This window comes from Somniosus microcephalus, chromosome 3 (assembly GCF_052327205.1).
Source record: "Somniosus microcephalus isolate GS21.2 chromosome 3, FLI_Smic_1.0, whole genome shotgun sequence".
NCBI lineage: Eukaryota > Metazoa > Chordata > Chondrichthyes > Squaliformes > Somniosidae > Somniosus > Somniosus microcephalus.
In genome coordinates this window covers 74,299,268-74,323,556 of record NC_140989.1, presented here as the reverse complement: position 1 = coordinate 74,323,556, position 24,289 = coordinate 74,299,268, and the positions used below count along the sequence as shown (strand labels likewise).

General features: G+C 48.9%; 1 protein-coding gene across 7 annotated transcripts in view; it reads right to left on the bottom strand.

Annotated features, from left to right (window-relative positions):
* ush2a (Usher syndrome 2A (autosomal recessive, mild)) overlaps window positions 1–24,289 on the bottom strand; it is a 1,396,947-nt gene that overhangs the window by 403,413 nt on the left and 969,245 nt on the right. For all 7 annotated transcript variants that reach the window (XM_085981146.1, XM_085981156.1, XM_085981149.1 and 4 more), the window contains one exon: window positions 20,164–20,286. In XM_085981146.1, the coding sequence (XP_085837272.1) occupies window positions 20,164–20,286 (123 nt within the window). The remainder of the gene's footprint in view (window positions 1–20,163; window positions 20,287–24,289) is intronic.

The window sequence follows — 24,289 nt, the reverse complement described above, 5'->3', positions numbered from 1 at the left end:
GGGTTTGGGGGGAAATTAAAATATTAAAAATTTCAAATCCGAATGCACCCGCCCTGAGCCCAGCCACCTCTGGTTTTAATGGCGGCGGGACAGGGGCCAGTTGACCAATCCACTCTCAGGAGGTGAGTTGGTCGGTAAAACTTTTTGGCAGCGTTTATTTGCAAAACCAGATTGGTCCCCTTGGAGGACAAGATCAGATTTCTGATTGGTCCCCTTGGAGGACAAGACACACCCAACAGTTTGTCTGGAATGCGTAATTTGATCCTGCCTGCTGGAGAGTAATCTCTGCAATGTGTAATTTGATCCAGTCATTGTCACAGGCAGGCTCCAGAGCTCACAGTGCTAACACTGCTGCTTTAAGAGAACAGGCAGGGCTCATCCTCCCAGGTTAGGAGCACTCACAGTGCTCACACTGCCAAGTTCAGATAGGGAAGGATGAAGCCATGGAAGGGTTTCAACATGAGGATGATAATTTTAAAATCAAGTTGTTGGTGGACCAGGAGCCAATGTAGGTCAACGAGCATGTTGTGTCCGTGTGTTAATAGAGACACTGAAGACAGGAGTTGGTTTCACAGGTGTTTACTGAACAAAGTCTGGAGGGGAACTAACTGATACAACACAATATACAAGCTTATATAGCCCGAGTGGCCATTCACCGGCATTACAGTACACAGGGGGCTCTTAAAGGCACATACACTACAATTCCTCCCCTTTTAGCCAACCAGTACATAATATTTTAAGTAATCATTAATTACATGTTACAAGAAAAATAATCTACACATTGCTGCAGTTAATCAATTATAAGTCAGTCTCTCTGGAGGCTTCCTGACTCGGTCCGGATAACGCCTCGGTGGTGTAGTAGTTTCTGGTGGTGTAGTAGGTTCTTTTGGCAAGGCTGATTCAGCTTGAATGCCAGTGTCGGGTTCATCGGGTTCCAGTATCACCGGATCGGAGGTAGATACTATGGGTATCTCTACTTCATCATTAGCCGTATAGGGTTGTGGTGTAGGTTGTCCCTTTTTGGATGACTCTATGATTTGGTCAGCATGGCGCCTTATTATGCTTTCTCCAATGTCCACGGTATACATCAGCGGTCCTAGTCGTGTGCAGATAGTTCAAGGCTGCCATTTCTCGGTACGGTAGTCCCGGGCCAAAACTTGTTGACCTATCTGGAAGGTTCTAGTTGGCCTTTCATTCATGCCTTGAAATTGCCGGTTCTCCACGTCCCTTCTGATGTTTGGCTTGATCAAATCCAGCCGGCATCTTAGGCTTCTATTGAAGAACATCATGGCGGGAGTTTGGTTTGTAACCACATGTGTTGCATTCCTGTACGCAAACAAGAAGTTATCCACCTTATGCTGAAGTTCTATGTCTTCATTACCCATGGCCTTTATGGCCTTCTTGAAGGTCTGGACAAACCTTTCAGCCAATCCATTGGTGGCGGGATGGTATGGGGCGGACGTGTAGTGCTTAACCCCATTGTTTTTTAAGTACTTCCTGAATTCTTCGGACACAAATTGCGGTCCATTATCAGAACAGATCTGTTCAGGCAGCCCATTCCTGGCAAATATGGTCCCTAATACTGTGATGGTTTTTTCCGTGGTGGTGGAGGACATCTTTATTACCTCCGGCCACTTGGAGTGTGCATCAACCGCGATTAAGAACATTGAGTCCATAAATGGACCAGCAAAGTCGATGTGTACCCTGTGCCATGGAGATGAGGGCCACTCCCATGGATGTAGAGGGGCTTGTGGTGGAGCGTTTTGGACCTTCTGGCATCCTTGGCAGCTCTTGGTCATTTCTTCGATGTCTCCATCGATACCTGGCCACCATACAAACACCCTAGCTAGGTTCTTCATTTTCACTCCACCCAGATGCCCCTCGTGAAGCTCCTTTAGAACTTTATCCTGGAGTTTGGGTGGAATCACCACTCTGGATCCACACATCAAGGTTCCTCGGCACACTGACAGCTGTTCTCTTCTTTGCGAGAATGCTGGCAACAGTGGTTCGCCATGTGCTGGCCATCCCTTCACTGTTAAATCGTAGACTCGTGAGAGAGTCGGGTCATTTCTAGTTTCCCTTTCAATGGCAGAATTTGTTACTGGTAGACATTCGACTATGGTAGAGTGGAAAATTTCCACTGGGTCTACGGTAGGTGCCTCTTCTACTGTTGGCAATGGTAGGCGCGATAAACCGTCAGCATTCCCATGCTGTTTTGATCCTTTGTATTCTGTTATATTGGTGTGCCCCTAGAAAAAGGGACCACCTCTGTAGCCTTTGCGCTGTCATAATGGGAACGCCCTTTTTAGGGTTGAATATGGAGATGAGGGGTTGATGGTCAGTCAACAAGGTAAATTTTTGTCCGTGTAGGTAATGTTTGAATTTCTTCACTCCCCATACCAGGCTGAGTGCTTCCCTGTCGATTTGGGCATAGTTACGCTCAGCTGAGTTCAATGAGCGTGACGCAAAAGCTATCGGCCGTTCCAAGCCATCAGGGAATTTATGCGATAATACCGCTCCTACGCCGTAAGGGGATGCACCGCACGCCAGTCTGATTGGCAGTGATGGGTTGTAATGAGCCAAAACTTCTTTGGACGTGATTAAGTCTTTGCATTTATGGAAGGCACGTTTACAGTCTTCGCTCCATTTCCAAATTACTCCTGTTTGTAGCAGTTCATTAAGAGGGTGCAGAAGAGTTGATAAGTTCCGTAAAAATTTATGATAGTAATTTATTAATCCCAGGAACGACCTTAATTGTGAAACATTTTCAGGTGCTGGGGCTTTTATGACTGCTTCAATTTTTTCAGGTGACTTATGCAACCCTTCCTTATTAATAATGTGGCCACAATATGATATTTGATTCTGGAAAAATTTGCACTTTGGGCGATTTGCTCGTAGGCCCCGTTCTCTCAGCCTAGTGAGCACCTGCTCCAAATTGCAAGGTGCTCGTTGTCGTTTTCTCCTGTTACAAGGATGTCATCTAGGTAGCATTGAGTCCCCGGAATCCCTTGGAGGACTTGCTCCATAGCTCTTTGCCAGATAGCTGGAGCGGATGCTACTCCGAAAACCAGTCGATTGTACTGGTACAGGCCTTTGTGTGTGTTTATCGTGAGATACTTTTTAGAGGCCTCTTCAACCTCCATCTGTAGATATGCCTGTGCCAAGTCAATTTTGGTGAAATGTTTCCCTCCGGATAGTGAGGCGAAAATATCTTCTATCCTCGGAAGAGGATACTGTACCATGTGAAGGACCGGGTTTACAGTCACCTTGAAGTCTCCACAGATGCGAATTTTTCTGTTCTTCAGATTTATCATTATTCAATGTTTTCTTCATGACTGGGACGATGGGTGTTGCCCACTCGCTCCAATCTATTTTGGATAATACGCCTGCCTTTTCCAAATTCTCCAGCTCTGCCTCGATTGCTGGACGAATTGCGTATGGCACCGGTCTTGCCTTAAAAAACTTGGGAATTGCCGCATCTTCCACTTTTATTGAGGCGGTGATGCCTTTCAAGGTTCCTAGTTTCTCTTGAAACACTTCTTTGGTGTTGGCCAAGATGTCTTTTAATCGTTCAGGTATGACGTCATCATTATTTTTTTCCTTACTGTTCACCGTCAGTGCTTGAATGGAGTGCCAGTCTAAATGTATTTTCCTGATCCATTCACGTCCCAACAGTGGTGGACCACCATCTTGTAGAACGTATAAATACAACTTTTGTATTTCCTTGCCGTTGTATACGACAGGCACCCTTATTTTTCCTTTGGGGTATACTTTCTGCCCCGTATATGTTTTCAAGATAATGGATGTGTCTTTTAAAGGTATATGCGGAAATAGCCGCTCGTAATCCCGTCGATTTATGACGGTCAGAGCTGATCCTGTATCTAGCTCCATTTTAACTGGGGACCCTGCTATCGTGAGGGTAACCCAAATGGTCTGGTAATCTTCTTTGGCAATTACATTATGTAATTTGAGACAGCTTAGTCTCTTGTTTCCGGAGTCGCTATCGCTCTTCTGGTCTTCGGAGCTACTGTCCATCATCATTTGTAGCTTTCTGTACTTTTCTTTATTGATTTTTTTCTTCCTGTCCGTGGATTTTTTTTGTCCAGATTGGCATACCCGTGCAATGTGTCCAATCTTTCCGCATTGCCTGCATGCTTTGTCCTTGAGCCAGCAGTCCCTCTGGTCATGGGTGGATCTGCCGCAGCGATAACATCTCTCGAAACCCTGTGTCATTTCATGGGTGCCGAAGTCCTGTGTCTTTTGTTGTATCTCTGCAGCTCCTCTTACAGCTGCTTCGTATGATACAGCCATACTGAAAGCCTTGTCCAGTGTTAAATCTTTCTCAGAAAGCAGCCTTTTCTGTGTTCCTTCACTTAGGAGACCGCAGACGAATTTGTCTCGAAGATAATCTGCTAGTCCTGCCCCGAATTGGCAGTGCTTTGATAGCTTCCTTAATTCGGTGAGGTAATCAGCGTTACTTTCATTTTTGTGTTGATTCCTCTTGAAGAAATTGAATCGTTCCGCTATCAGCAGCGGTGTTGGGTTTAAGTGCTCCTGTAGGGTATCAACAATTTCTTTAAAATTCTTGTCCTTTAGTTTGGCTGGAGTGATTAAGTTTCGTAATAGCCCGTATGTCTTTGCGCCCATTAGATTTAGAAGTACTGACGCTTTTTAATCATTTTCTATTCCATTTGCGGTACAATATACCTCCACTCTTTCCACATATGTGGTCCAATTCTCTATATCGTTATCAAAAGCATCAATATTGCCAGCCTCAGGCATCCTGGAAAAAAAATGGCAGAAAAGATATGGCGCTTCCCCGCCGCTGCTGCCGATGACAACGCTGTTTTCTGCGTTTAAAAAAAAAATAATTATTGACAGGTGGAGACTCGTTCCCGCCGGACTCTCTCTGCTAGGTCTGAACGCCGACCTGCTTGCAGCGCCGGCCGTCTCCCGAGTGCTCCCTCCCCGTCTGTTACTGCTTGCCTCTGCCTTCGCTGCTTGGCCTCGCTGCAGAGCCAGCCGCTGGAGCCCCAGCCCGATGCCCAGGAAGGATTATTGCAGTACCTGCCACCAGCTCGGCTAGCTGGTGAAACCACAGCTTTTTCTTTTCCTTGCTTCGACTTTGGACGTCAGAGGAATCGATGTCCTTGAGGTGCTGCCGAATTGCAGGTAAGTCCGTTTCAAATTCGTCGCCACTGTTGTGTCCGTGTGTTAATAGAGACACTGAAGACAGGGGGTGTCCGTGTGTTAATAGAGACACTGAAGACAGGAGTTGGTTTCACAGGTGTTTACTGAACAAAGTCTGGAGGGGAACTAACTGATACAACACAATATACAGGCTTATATAGCCCGAGTGGCCATTACCGGCATTACAGTACACAGGGGGCTCTTAAAGGCACATACACTACAGAGCACAGGTGTGATGGGTGAATGGGACTTGCTGCGGGTTCGGATATGTGCAGCAGAGTTTTGGATGAGCTCAAGTTCATTGAGGGTTGAAGATGGGAAGCTGGCCAGGAGAATATTGGAATAGTCGAGTCCAGCAAATAACACATAACGTAATGTTATGCATGTTGGTAGGACCAACACAAATCACGCTTGCATTTTTAAAAATACATTTATTTATTGCCCATTACTGGTTGCCCTTGAGAGGGTGGTAGTGAGCTGCCTTCTTGAACCACTGCAGTCGGGGAGAAGAGAGGGAGAACATGGTGCAGGTGTAAAGGGGGTGGGGCAGAAGAACGTGATCCATCTTCCCATCTAGATCACGTTCTTGCTCTCATTTTCCCGCCCCCCACCTATAGACCTGGATCATGTTCTTCCCCCCTCCCCATTGTTCTCACCGTGCTCCCACCACAACAAGTTCCTGACGATCTCCTCCCCAACCCCGAGTTCCTGACCTTCTGCACCCACCCTCTGATACAAGCTACTCTTTCCCCTCTCCAAGCACCTCTCTCCCCTCACCAAGCTCCTGTCCCCCCCTGAAGCTCCAAGCTCCTCCCTCCCACTCTACCACCCCCTGCCCCCGGTGAGCTCCTCTCTCCCCTCTCCGCGCTCCTCCCTTCTCTCTCCGTGCTCCTCTCTCCCCTCTCCGCGCTCCTCTCTTCCTGCTCCTCTCTCCCCCCTCTTCGCGCTCCTCTCTCCCTGCTCCTCTCTCCCCTCTCCGCGCTCCTCTCTCCCCTCTCCACGCTCCTCTCCCCTCTCCACGCTCCTCTCTCCCCTCTCCCCGAGCTCCTTTCGCCCCCCCACCACAAGCTCCTCTCCACCCCACGAGCTCCTCTCTCCCCCGTGAGCTCCTCTCGCCCCCCCTCGAGCTCCTCTCCCCCCCGCGAGCTCCTCTCCCCGCCGCGAGCTCCTCTCGACCCCCCCGCGAGCTCCTCTCGACCCCCCCGCGAGCTCCTCTCTCTCTCCCTCGAGCTCCTCTTCCTCCCGCGAGCTCCTCTCCCCCCGCGAGCTCCTCTCGACCCCCCCGCAAGCTCCTCTTCCTCCCGCGAGCTCCTCTCAACCCCCCGCGATCTCCTGTCCCCCCGCGAGCTCCTCTCGACCCCCCCGCAAGCTCCTCTTCCTCCCGCGAGCTCTTCTCGACCCCCCCGCGAGCTCCTTTTCCTCCCGCGAGCTCCTCTCCCCCCCTCGAGCTCCTCTCTCCCCCCCTCGAGCTCCTCTCTCCCTCCTCGAGCTCCTCTCTCCCCCCCAGTGAGCTCCTCTCTCCCCCCAGTGAGCTCCTCTCTTCCCCCCCAGTGAGCTCCTCTCTTCCCCCCCAGCTCCTCTCTCCCCCCCAGCTCCCCCCAGCTCCTCTCTCCCCCCAGCTCCTCTCCCCCCCAGCTCCTCTCTCTCCCCCCAGCTCCTCTCTCCCCCCAGCTCCTCTCCCCCCCAGCTCCTCTCTCTTCCCCAGCTCCTCTCTCCCCCCCGCTCCTCTCTCCCCCCCAGCTCCTCTCTCCCCCCCAGCTCCTCTCCCCCCCAGCTCCTCTCTCTTCCCCAGCTCCCCAGCTCCTCTCTCTTCCCCAGCTCCCCAGCTCCTCTCTCTCCCCCCAGCTCCTCTCTCCCCCCCGCTCCTCTCCCCCCGAGCTCCTCTCTCACCCCCAGCTCCTCTCTCCCCCCCAGCTCCTCTCCCCCCCAGCTCCTCTCCCCCCCAGCTCCTCTCTCCCCCCCGCTCCTCTCCCCCCGAGCTGCTCTCTCTCCCCCAGCTCCTCTCTCTCCCCCCAGCTCCTCTCCCCCTCCCCCCCAGCTTCTCTCCCCCCCAGCTCCTCTCTCCCCCCAGCTCCTCTGCCCCTCCCCCCCAGCTTCTCTCCCCCTCCCCCCCAGCTTCTCTCCCCCTCCCCCCCAGCTTCTCTCCTCTCTTCCCCCAGCTTCTCTCCTCTCTCCCCCAGCTTCTCTCCTCTCTTCCCCCAGCTTCTCTCTCCCCCCAGCTCCTCTCTCCCCCCCAGCTCCTCTCTCTTCCCCCAGCTCCTCTCTCCCCTCCAGCTCCTCCCTCCCCCCCCAGCTTCTCTCTCCCCCCCAGCTTCTCTCCTCTCTCCCCCAGCCTCTCTCCCCCCCAGCTTCTCTCCTCTCTCCCCCAGCTCCTCTCTCCCCCCCAGCTCCTCTCTCCCCCCCCCAGCTTCTCTCTCCCCCCCAGCTTCTCTCTCCCCCCCAGCTCCTCTCTCCCCCCCAGCTCCTCTCTCTTCCCCCAGCTCCTCTCTCTTCCCCAGCTTCTCTCTCCCCCCCAGCTTCTCTCCTCTCTCCCCCAGCCTCTCTCCCCCCCAGCTTCTCTCTCTTCCCCCAGCCTCTCTCTCTCCCCCCAGCTTCTCTCTCTCTCCAGCAAGCTCCTCTCTCCCCCCCAGCTCCTCTCTCCACACCCCCCTCGAGCTCCCCTCTCCCCCCCGCGAGCTCCTCTCTCCTCCCGCGAGCTCCTCTTTCCCCCCAGCGAGCTCAACTCTCCCCCCCTCGAGCTCCTCTTTCTCCCCAGCGAGCTCCTCTCTCCCCCCCTCAAGATCGTCTCTCCCCCACTCGAGATCCTCTCACCCCCACAGTGTACAGGGCAACTAACCAATCTCCTTAACCAATAAGATTTAAGGATTGGGAAATAAGCAGCGGAAAGACTGAAAATGAGGGTGAATTAAAGGAGGTGAATTCAATGTCAAATCAGGTACAGAAGAGAAATAAACAGGGAAAGAAAGACTGGATTAAGAGGGAGAGAGAATAGAAACAGAAAGGAAAAGTAAGAAAGCAAATTTAAAAATTTTAATTTGACATTTTTAAAATCTCTTAAAACAATTCACAACCTGTTAGAATGAGACTCCACATTTAGAAAAGTTATTTTTTGGTGCCAAAGAGGTTGATTGGAGGTCATTAACACTTATCACATGGTTAAAAGGGTACTTACACAGGTAATTACTAGCTGTAAATACCTGCGGTGGGTTTAATTCATACCAATGCGTAAATACAGCAATTTCACAGCATTCAATGCATGTCAATGGTGAGGCAGATAGTGAAATGCAGTTTTTGCAAAGCTAAAGGTGGAGTGAAGCATCTTGGACAGTAACTTTTGGATATTTGCATTTAACAGCACATCTGCTCCTCACTTGAAGTTGCTATACTATTTATGCATAAATAACGGTGAGTACCATTAAGTACAATCATAGTCTAAATTAGAATTAGAATTTAGGGGGGAAAAACTTGGTTTCGCCCCTTTAGGGGCGCTAATGTCGCCGAGATTAGCGCCCCTCCGCCTGAAATTCAGTTGTAGCGCCCCAAGCAGGAGGTGCAGTGCGACTGGCAGAGCTCCACCTCCTGCTTGGGGTGCTACAACTGAATATCGCGGCGCTGCGTGCAATAGCGGCACGCGCATCGGCACGTAGCGTCACGTCATTGCAGGCCTCCTCCCCTGATTAAAGGGGAGGGGCCTAGCGATGCGCACACCGGGGCGCTGCTAGACCACGAGGAGCAGGGTGCCGTGAAAGCAGCCCGGCACTCAAGAGGAGTGCCGGGCTGAGCGATCGCGGCCGGCACCCCAAGGAAAAAAGTGGAAGGGGCAGGTGCTGGCTGCCGGCCAAAAACAAAATGGCCGCCCGACACCCGCCCCATTGACCACCATCGCCGCGGCAGCAAAAACGCCCCTGTCGTGTATTGATTGCGAGTTTGACACCAGTCAATACGGTAATGTAATGTGCGAGTTTGACACCAGTAAATACGGTAATGTAATGTGCATTGCATTATGGGAATTACCCGGGAAAGCTGCAGTCAGCCATTTTACCAATAAAGTAAAGATCAGAGTTGGAAGCCTGTCTGCTTGACTCTGATTTAATTCGACGTATCTACATGCTTGATTGAATGCATTAAAGCATAGATACAACATTGGCGACGAGGATAACAGACAGAATCTTTTTAAAAAGGTAGTTGCCCAAGTTTTAGTTAGCTAGGATGGAGAAGACCGGCATTCAAAATTTTGCATGTATTGCCGAGCCAGCCACGTTGGGTCCAAGATGGACGAGGTGGTTAACGTCTTTTGAGCTTTATGCCGACGGCAAAGGACTCATTATCGACGATACTTCTACAGCTGCCATGAAGCAGAGGAGAAGAGCTCTACTTCTACACCTAGCAGGACCAGATGTCCAGGATATCTTTTCGACTCTACCGGACACAGGAGAGCCAGCACACTACATGGCGGCGGTTAGTGCTTTGAATCACTACTTCGTGCCCCAGGTCAATGCAGCATTTGCTAGACAGACTTTTCATAAGTTGTCCCAGAAGGCAGGTGAGACTGTGCAACAATTTGCTACTCGCTTGCGGCAGGCTGCTAAAGACTGTGCTTTTGGGGGGGGATGCGGATAATCAAATAAGAGACGCTATCCTGAGTAGGTGCACGTCAGCCTATGTGCGGAGGAAATTGCTAGAGGAAGGGCATGGTATAACGCTCGCCCGCACATTACAATTGGCCTCACAATGTGAAAACGTTGAGGAGCAGATGTCAGCCATGTCATGTACAGAGAAGGTGGAGACAGATACTGTTCGTCATGTTACACAGAAAAGAGGGTATTATGCAAAAAGCTCGACAGAGAAACCAAAGGGAAATGGCGATAGGAACGAAAGGAAATGTTACAGATGTGGACACACAGACCACATGGGCAGAGATCCGAAATGCCCAGCATGCGGACAAACGTGTCATAAGTGCAAGGGAAAGGATCATTTCTCCAAAGTATGCCGCACAAAGGGTACAAAGAAACACAGTGTGAACAATGTAGAGGAACAAAATGACTTTGCATTGGCTGTTACTGGAAATAACGTGACAGAGAGACTTACCTTTTGTGTGGGGGGAGTAAACCTGAGAATGTTAATTGATTCAGGTGCAACTAATAATGTGATAGATGAGAACACATGGGAAGGATTAAAGTCCGAACACATTGGGCCAGTAATTCCGGTTCCAATGCGTGAGTACGGACAGGGTACTCACGCGTGGGCCCGTTGGAAGTGCCGGATTTCAGCATGCACAGCGCATGCGCAGGAAACCGACATTTCCTCCAAGGGGTTCAGAGGTCCAACGCGTGCGCGCAGGACTCTGCGCGCACGCGTTGAACATCCTTCTTTTTGACAGGTTTGCCTGTGTGCAAGGGCCTGAACTTTTTAGACATATAAAAAGGAGGCGTAAGGACTTGATTCTTGAAGGTAAGTGGTCTATTATTTAAAATTATAACATTTTTTCCACAGCTTTATTGTTTTTAAGGACTTTACAGTAAGGTAAGTTTATTTTTAGACCCGATTTCTTAAAAAATTATTTTTTTCAAAAATTTGATTAATTGTTTAAAATAGTTTTTAAAAGTCATTTATAGTTTATTTAATTATTGGGATTTTTAAAAAATGTTATTTAAAGTTAAACTAGTCTTTTGGGCGCCCGTACTTTTCATGAGTTTGACAGTTCTTACTATCAAACTCATGAATGAAGTTTCCCCTCCCCTGATTGGCTGCACAGTGCTCACCTGATCCCAGCTGGCACATCGCACTAACTACGCCGCTGGATCAGGCAAGCACATCGCGCCGACATCTGAACCGGGCCAGTGACAGGAATTCCAAGCAGGCCCAGGCTTCAGATGTCGGCGCGCCGGGTGAGTGCACATCGGGGGCTTGCACGCACGGCAAGCCCCCGATCCTAATTTCTGGCCCATTAAGTGTCAGTCACATGTCCCTAAGACAGAGAGAAAGTTATTCTCTTATGCTTCTAGCCGACCACTGTCAGTTAAAGGTGTATTCACATGTGGGATTACAATAGGTAAGAGAACTGAGCAGGCGGAGTTCATTGTGGTTAAAGGCCATGGAGAACCGTTGCTAGGAAGGGAGACAGCCATGAAACTGGGAGTTTTAAAAATAGGCACAGATGTCTCAGCTGTGGTAGATGTAAGACAGCTACTAGAACAGCGGTATCCAAAGGTGTTCCAGGGAGTAGGAAGGCTGAACACAAAACAGATCAGTTTGTATATCGACCCACAAGTGAAGCCTGTGGCCCAGCCACTCAGGCGTAAACCATTCAACTTAAGGGGGGCAGTAGAGGCCAAAATAAAACAATTGAGGGACATGGACATTATCAAACCTGTAACTGGTCCCACCCCATGGGTAAATCCTGTGGTTATTGTACCAAAAGCAGATAAGGATGTAAGGTTATGCCTAGACATGAGACGAGCAAACCAGGCAATAGTGAGGGAACGATATCCAATCCCCACCGTTGATGAGATACTCTAAGGTATGAACGGCTCGACGGTGTTTAGTAAGCTGGACCTGAAATGGGGTTATCACCAGCTAGAACTGACCCCTGAGTCACGAGAAATCACAACGTTTGCAGTACATAACGGAATATACAGGTACAAGAGGCTGATATTCGGTGTATCTTCAGCTAGTGAGCAATATCAGCACGAGATAGCTAATGCCTTAGCTGGAATAGAGGGTGTTGAAAACATCTCAGACGACATTATCGTGCATGCACACGACCAGGAAACGCACGACAGACGCCTGCACGCTGTCATGACCAGACTAATGGAAAGTGGACTGACACTAAACTCAGAGAAGTGCCAATTCAACATGGACCGATTGATTTTCATGGGAATCCTGTTGTCTGAAAAGGGCATCGGACCAACAGCAGAGAGAGTGCGAGCGGTGGCAGAAGCTCGGGAACCAGAGAATGCTACAGAGGTGAGGAGTTTCTTGGGACTCGTTGGGTACAGTAGCAGATTCATCCCGCAGTTTGCAACGCTATCAGAGCCACTGCGACGCCCGACGAGAAAAGACACACCATTTAAATTTGGATCACAACAGAGACAGTCATTCAGTGCACTCAAGGAAAAGTTGGCCAGAGCCGGCACTTTAGCATATTTTGATAAGGACGCACCAACCAAGCTGATAGCAGATGCCAGTCCTGTAGGTTTAGGCGCAGTACTAGTTCAGGACCAACAGGGACAAGAGGTGCCAATATGCTATGTAAGTCGTAGTTTAACAGACTGTGAGAGGAAATTCTCTCAAACAGAGAGAGAGGCCTTAGCTCTTGTATGGGCTTGTGAGAGGCTGCATCCATATGTGTATGGCCGAAAATTTAACTTGGTAACTGACCATAAGCCATTACAAGTGATATACGGCCCACACTCTAAACCCTGTGCCCGTATAGAAAGATGGGTACTTAGATTACAGCCGTACAATTTTAAGGTGATACACATCCCAGGCAAGCAAAACATTGCAGACCCACTGTCACGATTGCTGGGGGAGACAGCAAAACAGGAGAGACATTCTCATGGCTCAGATGAATACGTGAGATTTGTAGCTGTGAATGCGACACCAAAAGCACTCACTACTAGAGAGTTGGAGGAAGCCTCTGCTACCGACCCAGAGCTGATTGAGGTATGGAAGGCAATCACAAACGGACATTTTGAGAACTGTAAAGCTTATGCAGCAATTGCAAACGAGCTGTGCATAGTGGGGTACCTAGTTCTTCGGGGAACACGCATCGTGCTACCCACAGTGTTACACGCACGAGCCCTGGTGTTAGCACATGAAGGACACTTGGGAATAGTTGGAACAAAGCAACATCTCAGAACCAAGGTTTGGTGGCCTGGCATGGACAAGGCAGCTGAAAAACACTGTAAAGCGTGCCATGGCTGTCAGATAGTAGCCAGACCCGACCCACCTGAACTGTTGAGACCAACACCATTACCGGAGGGCCCCTGGCAGGATGTAGCTATAGACTTACTGGGACCCTTGCCATCCAACCACTCCATTCTTGTGGTAGTTGATTATTATAGTCGCTACTATGAATACGACATCATGACCTCCACAACAACAGAGAAGGTTATTGATAGTTTAGAGTCAATCTTCAGCCGTCATGGTTTGCCAATCACCTGCAAATCTGATAATGGTCCCCAATTCAGATCTGAATTATTCAAAGAATACTGTGAAAACAACAGGATCAAACACCTGAAAACGACAGCAAAATGGGCTCAGGCTAACGGAGAAGTCGAGCGCCAGAATGCATCGCTGATGAAGAGAATCAGAATTGCTCAGTCAGAAGGACTAGATTGGAAACGTGAACTTAGAAAATATGTGACTGTGTACAGGAGCATTGAACATGCCACGACAGGAAAGAGCCCGGCAGAGCTGCTCTTTAAACGGAAAATGAGAGGAAAGCTGCCAGACATCACAGAGTCGTGCGCAGACATGGAAGTACGTGATGTGCCTCAATAATTCTGAGACTCGAAGTTAGCAGAACAAAAACAAGGCTTTTATTAACTTAGAAAGTAACACGTAAGAGAGAGAGATGTCTTCCTTCTGGAGACTGAGGCCAGACTGAAGCTAGCTTACAAACGGGGCCAGGTATGGGCGGAGCCCTACACACAGCGCATTCCAGCACATTCCAGTATACAATACAGCACATTCCAGTACACAATACAATGAGGTCTGGGGGAAGGAAAATGACACTGAAACCGATCTCAGTCACAGGCAGTGGTGAATGGAATATTTCATCACATTCACCCCTTCTATAGATTTAGTCTGTTCGGGGGTTTGATAGTCCTCTGCGACCGACGTGGCTGTTGCGGTGCCGCGGGTGTCGGCTGGGTGTCCCCGGTAGCCTCCTGGGTCTCTGCCGGGGGTGCCGCCAGGGTTGTTGGAGGGGTAGTTGGTGGGGGTGCCATTGGTCGGTGTTCTTCCGGGGGCGATGAAAGAGTAGTGGGTGGGTAAGAGTTGCTGTGGTCGTCGTTGCCGCTATTGCCATGGTTGTTGTCGATGCCGGCTGGGGCGACGTCTTTTATGGACACGGTGTCCTCCCTTCCGTCGGCGTGCCGGACATATGCGTATTGGGGGTTGGCGTGGAGTAGGTGTACTGGCTCCACGAGAGGGTCCGTCTTGTGGCCCCTCACATGCCTTCGCACGAGTACCGGACCTGGGGTGGAGAGCCATGACGGCATGGATACGCCTGAGGCGGATTTCCGGGGAAAGACAAACATTCGTTCATGAGGCGTGGTATTAGTGGCCGTACACAATAGCGACCGTATCGAATGGAGCACATCCGAGAGGACTTCCTGCCAGCGGGAGATAGGGAGGCCCTTGGTCCTTAGAGCTAGAGTGACTGCTTTCCATACTGTCCCGTTCTCTCGCTCCACTTGGCCGTTACCCCGGGGGTTGTAGCTGGTGGTACGGCTCGTGGCGATCCCCTTGGACAGCATGTACTGGTGTAGCTCTTCACTCATGAAGGACGCCCCCCTATCCGTATGGATGTAGCTCGGCATACCGAACAGGCAGAACAGGCTGTTGAGGCATTTAATGACCGTGGCGCTGGTCATGTCTGGGCAGGGGAAGGCGAATGGGAACCGGGAGTATTCGTCCACAATGTTCAGGAAGTAAACATTGCGGTCGACGGACGGGAGGGGGCCCTTGAAATCTAAGCTGAGCCGCTCAAAGGGCCGTGTAGCTTTGATTAAGTGGGCTCTATCTGGGCGGTAGAACCGAGGCTTGCACTCAGCGCAAGTGCGGCAGTTCCTGGTCAGGGACCGAACTTCCTCAATCGAGTAGGGTAAGTTACGGGACTTTATGAAGTGGAACAGCCGCGTGACCCCTGGGTGGCAGAGGTCGTTGTGGAGGGTCTGTAGCCGATCCCCGGTGGCGCTGGCACACATCCCTCATGAGAGGGCGTCAGGGGATTCGTTAAGGGCCCCTGGCCGGTAAATGATGTCGTACTCGAAGGTGGAGAGCTCGATCCGCCACCTAAGAATCTTATCATTTTTAATCTTCCCCCTCTGTTTATTATTGAACATAAATGCTACCGACCGCTGGTCGGTAAGTAGGGTGAAGCGTTTGCCGGCTAGGTAGTGGCGCCAGTGGCGCACTGCCTCCACGATGGCTTGGGCCTCCTTTTCCACAGAGGAGTGTCTGATCTCGGGCCCTTGGAGGGTCCTCGAGAAGAAAGCTACGGGCCGCCCCGCCTGGTTGAGGGTGGCCGCCAAGGCGAAGTCAGACGCATCACTTTCCACTTGAAATGGAGTGTTCTCGTCCACTGCCTGTAGCGTGGCCCGCTCAATATCCTGCTTAATGCTTTTGAAGGCGGCGTGGGCCTCAGCAGAGAGCGGGAAAGAGGATGCTTTCAAGAGGGGGCGGGCTTTGTCGGAGTAGTTGGGGACCCATTGGGAATAATAAGAAAATAACCCCAGGCACCTTTTCAGGGCTTTGGGAGTGTTGGGCAGCGGCAGCTCCCGTAGGGGGCGCAATCGGTCGGGGTCTGGCCCTGGCCCGATTTCCCCATTCTCCACCGCGCTGCCTAGTATGCAGAGGCGCGTGGTGTTGTAAACGCACTTGTCCTCGTTGTAGGTGAGGTTGAGTTTTTGTGCGGTTTTCAGGAACCTCTCGAGGTTCGAGTCGTGATCCTGCTGGTTGTGACCGCAGATGGTGACGTTGTCGAGGTAGGGGAAGGTTGCCTGCAAGTGGTGGTCATCGACCATGCGGTCCATCTCCCTCTGGAAGACCGAGACCCCATTCGTCACCCCAAAGGGGACTCTGAGGAATTGGTAGAGGCGTCCGTTCGCCTCGAAGGCGGTGTACGGGCGGTCCTCTGGTCTGATAGGGAGCTGGTGGTACGCTGACTTGAGGTCGATGGTGGAGAACACCCGGTATTGGGCGATTTGGTTCACCATTTCTGATATGCGGGGTAGCGGGTAGGCGTCTAGTAGGGTGTACCTGTTGATCGTTTGACTATAGTCGATCACCATCCGTTTCTTCTCGCTACCCCTTACCACTACCACTTGGGCGCGCCACGGGCTGTTGCTGCGTTCAATAATGCGCTCTTTCAGGAGCCTGTCTACCTCGGTCGCGATAAACCACCTGTCCTCCCAGCTGTACCTCCTGCTTTTGGTCGCTATTGGCCGGCAGTTAGGGGTAAGGTTCGCGAATAGCGAAGGCGGCTTTACCTTCAGGGTAGCCAGACCGCACACTGTGAGGGGCGGCTGGGACCCACCGTACTTGAGCGTGATGCTTTGGTGGTTGCACTGGAAATCCAGGCCCAAGATCACGCTCGCACATAGGTTCTTCATGATTAATACTTTAAAATTATCATATACAGTTCCGTTAATGCACAATTGTACCGTGCAGTAACCCAGAATGGTCGATGTCTGGGTTTTATCAGCCATAGAGATGGTACCCTGAGTAGGGACCACCTTTAGGGAGAGTTGTTGTGCCAGTTCTGGGTGGATAAAGCTCTCCGTGCTTCCACTGTCAATTAAGCATTTAACCCGGCACCCGTTTACCTCGATGTCCACCATTGATCTGGATAGCGGGTGCGGCCTGGTCTGGTCCACTGTGACCGATGCCACTGTAGGGCCCTGATCGATACAAGATGGCGTCCACGCTGTCTGCTCACAAGATGGCGGACCCCATGAGGTCGGGCAAGATGGCCACTCCCACGGCGCACACGCGGCGGTGGCGGGTTTTCCGGCGGTTGGTTTTCCGGCGGGGTTCCCTCTGCACACCTTCCCGAAGTGCCCCTTCTTACCGCACTTAAAGCAGGTGGTGCCTTTCGCCGGGCACAGGTTTCTGGTGTGCTTTTGCTGCCCGCAGAAGTAGCAGTTGGGTCCCTGACGCGTCGCGGCTGTTGTAGGGCTTCTGGGGGGAGAGCGGGGCCCAGCTGGTGTCGGGCTGTCGGGCGGGGAAGATGCCTTCCAAGATGGCGGCGCCCTCGGTGCACACGTGGCGGCGTGGACAGCGCGGGCTGAAGAGTAGGCGTCCGAGTTTCTCTGGGCCACATCCAGGGATCGCGCGGTGTCCGCAGCCTGTTTCAGGTCCAACCCCGTTTTTTCCAGCAGTCTTTGCCGGATGTAAGTGGAGCTGAGGCCTGTGATGAAGGCATCGCGAACAAGCTCGTCAGTGTACACTGCGGCTTTTACATCTCGGCACTTGCAGTCTTTGCCAAGCATTTTCAGGGTGCTTAGGAACTCCTCCACCGATTCCCCAGGTCGCTGTGCGCGGGTAGCGAGCAGGTGCCTAGCATACACCTCATTCGTAGGCTGCTGGTAATGCGCCTTTAAGATGTCGCAGGCGGCCAGGTACGTCTCGGCGTCTTGGATGGGGGGGTAAACCCGGTGGCTTACCCAATTCCGCAGAATTCCGAGTCTCATCCTCGCAGCGTCCGCAGCGTCTTTGACGGCTGCGGAATTGTCCAGGAAGAATTCCATACACTCAAACCAGTGTCTGAAGCGTGCTGATGCGTCCGGAGCATGTTGATCCAAATCCAAACGTTCGGGTTTCAGGAGTTGATCCATAGTGTTGAAAAATAAGTTAATAAAATTGATGTGCCTCAATAATTCCGAGACTCGAAGTTAGCAGAACAAAAACAAGGCTTTTATTAACTTAGAAAGTAACACGTAAGAGAGAGAGATGTCTTCCTTCTGGAGACTGAGGCCAGACTGAAGCTAGCTTGCAAACGGGGCCAGGTATGGGTGGAGCCCTACACACAGCACATTCCAGCACATTCCAGTATACAATACAGCACATTCCAGTACACAATACAATGAGGTCTGGGGGAAGGGAAATGACACTGAAACCGATCTCAGTCACAGGCAGTGGTGAATGGAATATTTCATCACAGTACGTGACCGGGACACAGAACAAAAAGGCAAGTCCAAACTGTACACAGATGAACAGCGGAGAACACAATACTCAGAGGTAGAAGTTGGCGACACGGTGCTGGTACGGCAGGACAAAGTGGACAAGTTCACCACTCCTTTTAATGCCACACCCCACAAATTTTTGAGTAAAACAGGGAGTCAGGTAGTAGTAGAATCTCCAGAAGGAGCACGCTACTCGAGAAACACTATGTTTGTGAAGAAATACAGAACCAATGGACCAAAGGAGACACTCCATGAGCAGGAGGAAACACAAGGGACTGAGGACAGTATAATAGACCCTGACACACATACCACTGTGACACAGGCAATACCCACTGACACCAACATGTCAGACATACCCAATACAGCCAGACCTCAAAGGGTTAAAAGAAAACCCCAAAGACTGTCTGATTATGTCACAACATAAACTGTGCGAGAACTGCATGGGTGATGTTAAATGTTTAAACCTGGGAATTATTTAGTTGTGTGGTAAGACACAAGTTTGTAAAAAGTTTATAAATCAAATAAGTTATGCAGTGTTATTGTAAGCAACTGTTTGTAAACTGCAAGTTTGTTTCCAAGGAAAAGGGGGATGTCGTGTATTGATTGCGAGTTTGACACCAATCAATACGGTAATGTAATGTGCGAGTTTGACACCAGTAAATACGGTAATGTAATGTGCATTGCATTATGGGAATTACCCGGGAAAGCTGCAGTCAGCCATTTTACCAATAAAGTAAAGATCACAGTTAGAAGCCTGTCTGCTTGACTCTGATTTAATTCGACGTATCTACATGCTTGATTGAATGCATTAAAGCATAGATACAACAGCCCCCCTGACCCTGTCGGACATATCGTCCGACGATAGGTCAGGGGGCACAATTGAAGTTTGCGGCTGGGGTGCAAGCAGGGCGCTGTGCACGGCGATGGCATCATCGCCGGTGGCGCAACTGGCTACTGCCGCCGCTAACTTCCCGCTGAATTTTGCGGGAGGCGGTAGCGGCGCTGCGCTCGGGCGCTAATCAACCCAATTTTTCCCCTAGGCTTCATAATATATGTATGACTGCATTGAAAATATAGTCCTTGTACTATTGTACATTTTATTAGATGATTAACGTCTGCAGTTCTATACTTTAATAATCATCAACTTGTAAATTGAAAATATTGCAGATGCTTACACAAATAATGAAAAGCAGTTTACAATGATACACCTCATTAACAATGTGGACAATAGGCTTCAGTTCTAAGAATAACTTTAATTGGAGCAACAGGGAAAGTTTGGTTATCTGAACTCAGAGCTGGATTTCAATAATTATTAGAAACATATAACACACATTCCTGCCCACTGCACAATGATTGATGACATTCCAGCTCATCTTCTGTTGAACATAGTCAGCAGCATTCTCCTAGTAGTGCCCTGGCAACAGCAATAATAATTCAATAAAAAGTATTTCCATATGCTCATTTTCTAAAGGGCTATTTGGAATTGTCAGATCTCAGCTTTTCAGGATATCTTCCCTTTTTAACTATCCATACTACTATTGTTTAAGAAATATTGTACATTAGTTTGATTTAAAGCTATTGAAGGGGGGAAAAATGACTTTACATTTTCGAGCCTTCTTGTAACATAAATTAATTTGAAATAAGTTGCATTCAATGGCTGTTGCCTAGCATTGCAAGTTTCCATCCCATATCTTGTTAACAGATCCATAAAACATGAGTTTGTTGCATTTAAATTATATTTTAATGTGATGATGTGGAACAAAAAAGGCATGTTGCATAGATTTGATGTTTGTTAGTTTCGAAATACAACCAATGTGGCTTAATCACAAAGAAATTGTTTCATAACAGAATATAGCTGGAAAACAAAATCATGACAAGGTGAGGATAGCTTCCAAGAACAACAAACACATCTGTCTATCAGTTTCATTTTAATCCAAACACATTTTATACAAGTAATTGTTCAAAATATTACAAATGCTGAAAAGCAGGAAGCAGCACATAATAAATTATTTGTTAATCAAATCATAATTTGTTTGAAGCTAATGTAGTTTAATCTAACCTGTTAAGACCTTTATCTTCATAGTACATTTGTGTCCCTGAGTAAATATTCAGCCAAAGATTTAAATCTTCAGGGGGATTTGATGCAAGTGGTTGTTCGGATTTGTGCCTTAGCAACTCGTATCTGAAAAAACACAGGTTGTACAATATAATTATCAAATCCTATGTTCATAACACTATCATTGATATTTACTGCTACTAAAATTATTGTTTAACAGATTTTCCTTTAGTTTTCTTTACAACATTTGTGTTTTGAGTAAAACACATTTTAAACTATATATTTATTTTTTATATATTAGTACAGTACTAATAAAATATGCAAGTTTTTAAATATGATCACAATGTTATGCTTCATATTATTTGTTATTGTCATTGCATGGAAATATAATTTCCAAAATGCAAATGTGAGCTACATAAAGCAGTAATGAGCATTCTTATGGCACAGCTTGAAGATACCAAGGTAAAAGCCTTACCTTCTACTGTTGCAGTCAAAGGTTTTGAATCCCACAGAGCTTTTATTCAACCCTCAGTCATGTTTGTTTAATGAACTTGCCAGAGCACTTAACTGACTGCTTAACAGAGTGAGCCCATTGATATTAGACTGACAATCCTGGCTTAGTAGACAAGGACCAGGAAGCTGTCTTGTACATTGCTTATACTGGAGATGAATCTGAGGTTCACATCCTAACTCCATTGTAAACCTGATGTTGAAATTGGTTGTGCCTGAATTTACACTTTAGCTTGCAACAAAGCTCTTGCCATTGCATATTTGGAGCATTTATGGATAGTGCAAAGCATATCCAAATGAATTTGATGGTAGACACAATCATGACTCTGTGTTGGCATCGCTGGTGTATATTCAAAAAAAATTGTCTGTCTGATACTGAATCCAATTTTCTTTATGGCCAGGTCTGTACTGTAGAGCCCCCAAAATTATGCTATCATAAAACCTACTTCCTAGGGACTGGATGTTTTGCCAGTAGGAAGTTCAAGTCGGCAGTTTGTAGGGTTTATGCTTATGCTGCCAAGTTTGTGCCAAAATGTAGCCGATACTGTAGTGTATGTACCTTTAAGAGGAACTATGTTTTTGAAGCCCCTGTATACTGTAGTACCAGTAGTGACCACTCGGGTATATAAGCCTGTATAGCGTCTTGTGTAGTTAGTTCACCTCCAGACTTTGTTCAGTAAACACTTGTTAAATCAACTCCTGCATTCCATGTCTCCATTAACACATGGATCTAACAGTGGCGACGAGTTAGAAACAAACTTACCTGCAATTCGGCAGCACCTCAAGGAGATCGATTCCTCAGACGAAGGTCGAAGCCAGAAGCAAGAAAAAAAAAAAAAAAAAACTGTGGTTTCACCAGCTAAATGGGCTGGTGGCAGGTAGTGCACTGATCCTTCCTGGGCTGCGGCGGGCTAGAGCTCTATCGGGTGGCTCTGCAACGGGGCCGGGCAGTGAGTCGGGAAGCAGAAACAAAGAGAGAGGGTGGAGCACTCAGGGCGCGGCCGGTGCTGCAAAGCAGGTCGGCGTTCGGACCGAGCAGAGGGAGGGGAAAGTCCCAGAGGGTCTGCTCCATGACGGGAATGGTTCTCCAAGTAACGGAGAAACTATTGAAGCGATATATTAAAAATTTTTTTTTAAATAGAAATACCGCGAAAAGCTGCAGGTCGCAACGGGAACCGCGGAGAACAGCGTTGGCAGCAGCGGCAGCGGCGGGAAAGCGCGGGAGGCGCCAACTTAACTCGGCGAGGAAGAAAAGCGCGGGAAGCGCCATTTTAGATTTTCAAGATGCCGAAGACTGGCAATATTACTGCTTTCGATAGTGATATAGAAGATTGGACCACATATGTGGAAAGAGTGGAGGTATATTGCAAGGCGAATGAAGTAGCGGATGATAAAAAGGCATCGGTACTTCTAAATCTGATGGGCGCAAAGACATACGGGCTGTTACGAAACTTGATCACTCCAGCCAAACCGATGGACAAGAATTTTAAGGAGATTGTTGATACCTTACAGGAGCACTTAAACCCAACACCGCTGCTGATAGCGGAACAATTCAAATTCTTCAGGAGGAATCAGCACAAGAATGAAAGTAACGCTGATTACCTCACCGAATTACGAAAGCTGTCAAAGCACTGCCAATTCGGGGCAGGACTGGCAGATTCTCTACGAGACAAATTCGTCTGCGGTCTCCTAAGCGAAGGAACACAGAAAAGACTACTTTCTGAGAAAGATTTGACACTGGACAAGGCTTTCAGTGTGGCTGTATCATACGAAGCAGCAGCAAGAGGAGCTGCAGAGATACAGCAAAAGCCACAGGACTTCGGCACCCATGAAATGACACGGGGTTTCGAGAGATGTTATCGCTGCGGCAGATCCACCCATGACCAGAACGACTGCTGGTTCAAGGACAAAGCATGCAGGCAATGCGGAAAGATGGGACACATTGCACGTGTATGCAGATCTGGAAAGAAATCCGCTGACAGTAAAAAGGTCAATAAGGAAAAGTACAGAAAGGTACAAATGATGACGGACAGTAGCTCTGAAGACCAGAAGAGCGATAGCGACTCCGGAAACAAGAGACTAAGCTGTCTCAAATTACATAATGTAATTGCCAAAGAAGATTACCAGACCATTTGGGTTACCCTTATGATAGCGGGGTCCCCAGTCAAAATGGAGCTAGATACAGGATCAGCTCTGACCATCATGAGTCGATGGGATTACGAGCGGTTATTTCCACATATACCTTTGAAAGACACATCCATTATCTTGAAGACATATACGGGGCAGAAAGTATACCCCAGAGGGAAAATAAGGGTGCCTGTTGTATACCACGGCAAGGAAATACAGAAGTTGTATTTATACGTTCTGCAAGATGGTGGTCCACCGTTGTTGGGACGTGAATGGATCAGAAAGATACGTTTAGACTGGCACTCCATTCAGGCACTGACGGTGACCAGTAAGAAAAAAAACGGTGATGACGTCATACCTGGACGATTAAAAGAAATCTTGGCTAATGCGAAAGAAGTGTTTCAACAGGAACTAGGAACCCTGAAAGGCGCCACCGCCTCAAAAAAAGTGGAAGATGCGGCAATTCCCAAGTTTTTTAAGGCAAGGCCGGTGCGATACGCAATTCGTCCAGCCGTCGAGGCAGAGCTGGAGAATTTGGAAAAAGCAGGCGTGTTATCCAAGGTAGATTGGAGCGAGTGGGCAACACCCATCGTCCCGGTCATGAAGAAAACGTTGAATAATGATAAATCTGAAGAACAGAGAAAAGTTCGCATCTGTGGGGACTTCAAGGTGACTGTAAACCCGGTTCTTCACACGGTACAGTATCCTCTTCCGAGGATAGAAGATATTTTCGCCTCACTATCCGGAGGGAAACGTTTCACCAAAATTGACTTAGCACAGGCATATCTACAGATGGAGGTTGAGGAGGCCTCTAAAAAGTATCTCACGATAAACACACACAAAGGCCTGTACCAGTACAATCAACTGGTTTTCGGAGTGGCATCAGCTCCGGCTATCTGGCAAAGAGCTATGGAGCAAGTCCTGCAAGGGATTCCGGGGACTCAATGCTACCTAGACGACATCCTTGTAACAGGAGAAAACGACAACGAGCACCTTGCCAACTTGGAGCAGGTGCTCATGAGGCTGAGAGAACGGGGCCTACAAGCAAATCGCCCCAAGTGCGAATTTTTCCAGAAACAAATATCATATTGTGGCCATGTCATTAACGAAGAAGGGATGCATAAGTCACCTGAAAAAACTGAAGCGGTCGTAAAGGCCCCAGCGCCCGAAAATTTCTCACAATTAAGGTCGTTCCTGGGATTAGTAAATTACTATCATAAATTTTTACCAAACTTGTCGACGGTTCTGCACCCTCTTAGCGCACTGCTACAAATGGGAGTAGTTTGGAAATGGAGCGAAGACTGTAAACGTGCCTTCCATAAATGCAAAGGCTTGATCACGTCCAGGGAAGTGTTGGTTCATTACAACCCATCACTGCCAATCAGACTGGCATGCGATGCATCCCCTTACGGCGTGGGAGCGGTATTATCGCATAGATTCCCTGATTGCTCAGAGCGGCCGATAGCTTTTGCGTCACGCTCATTGAACTCAG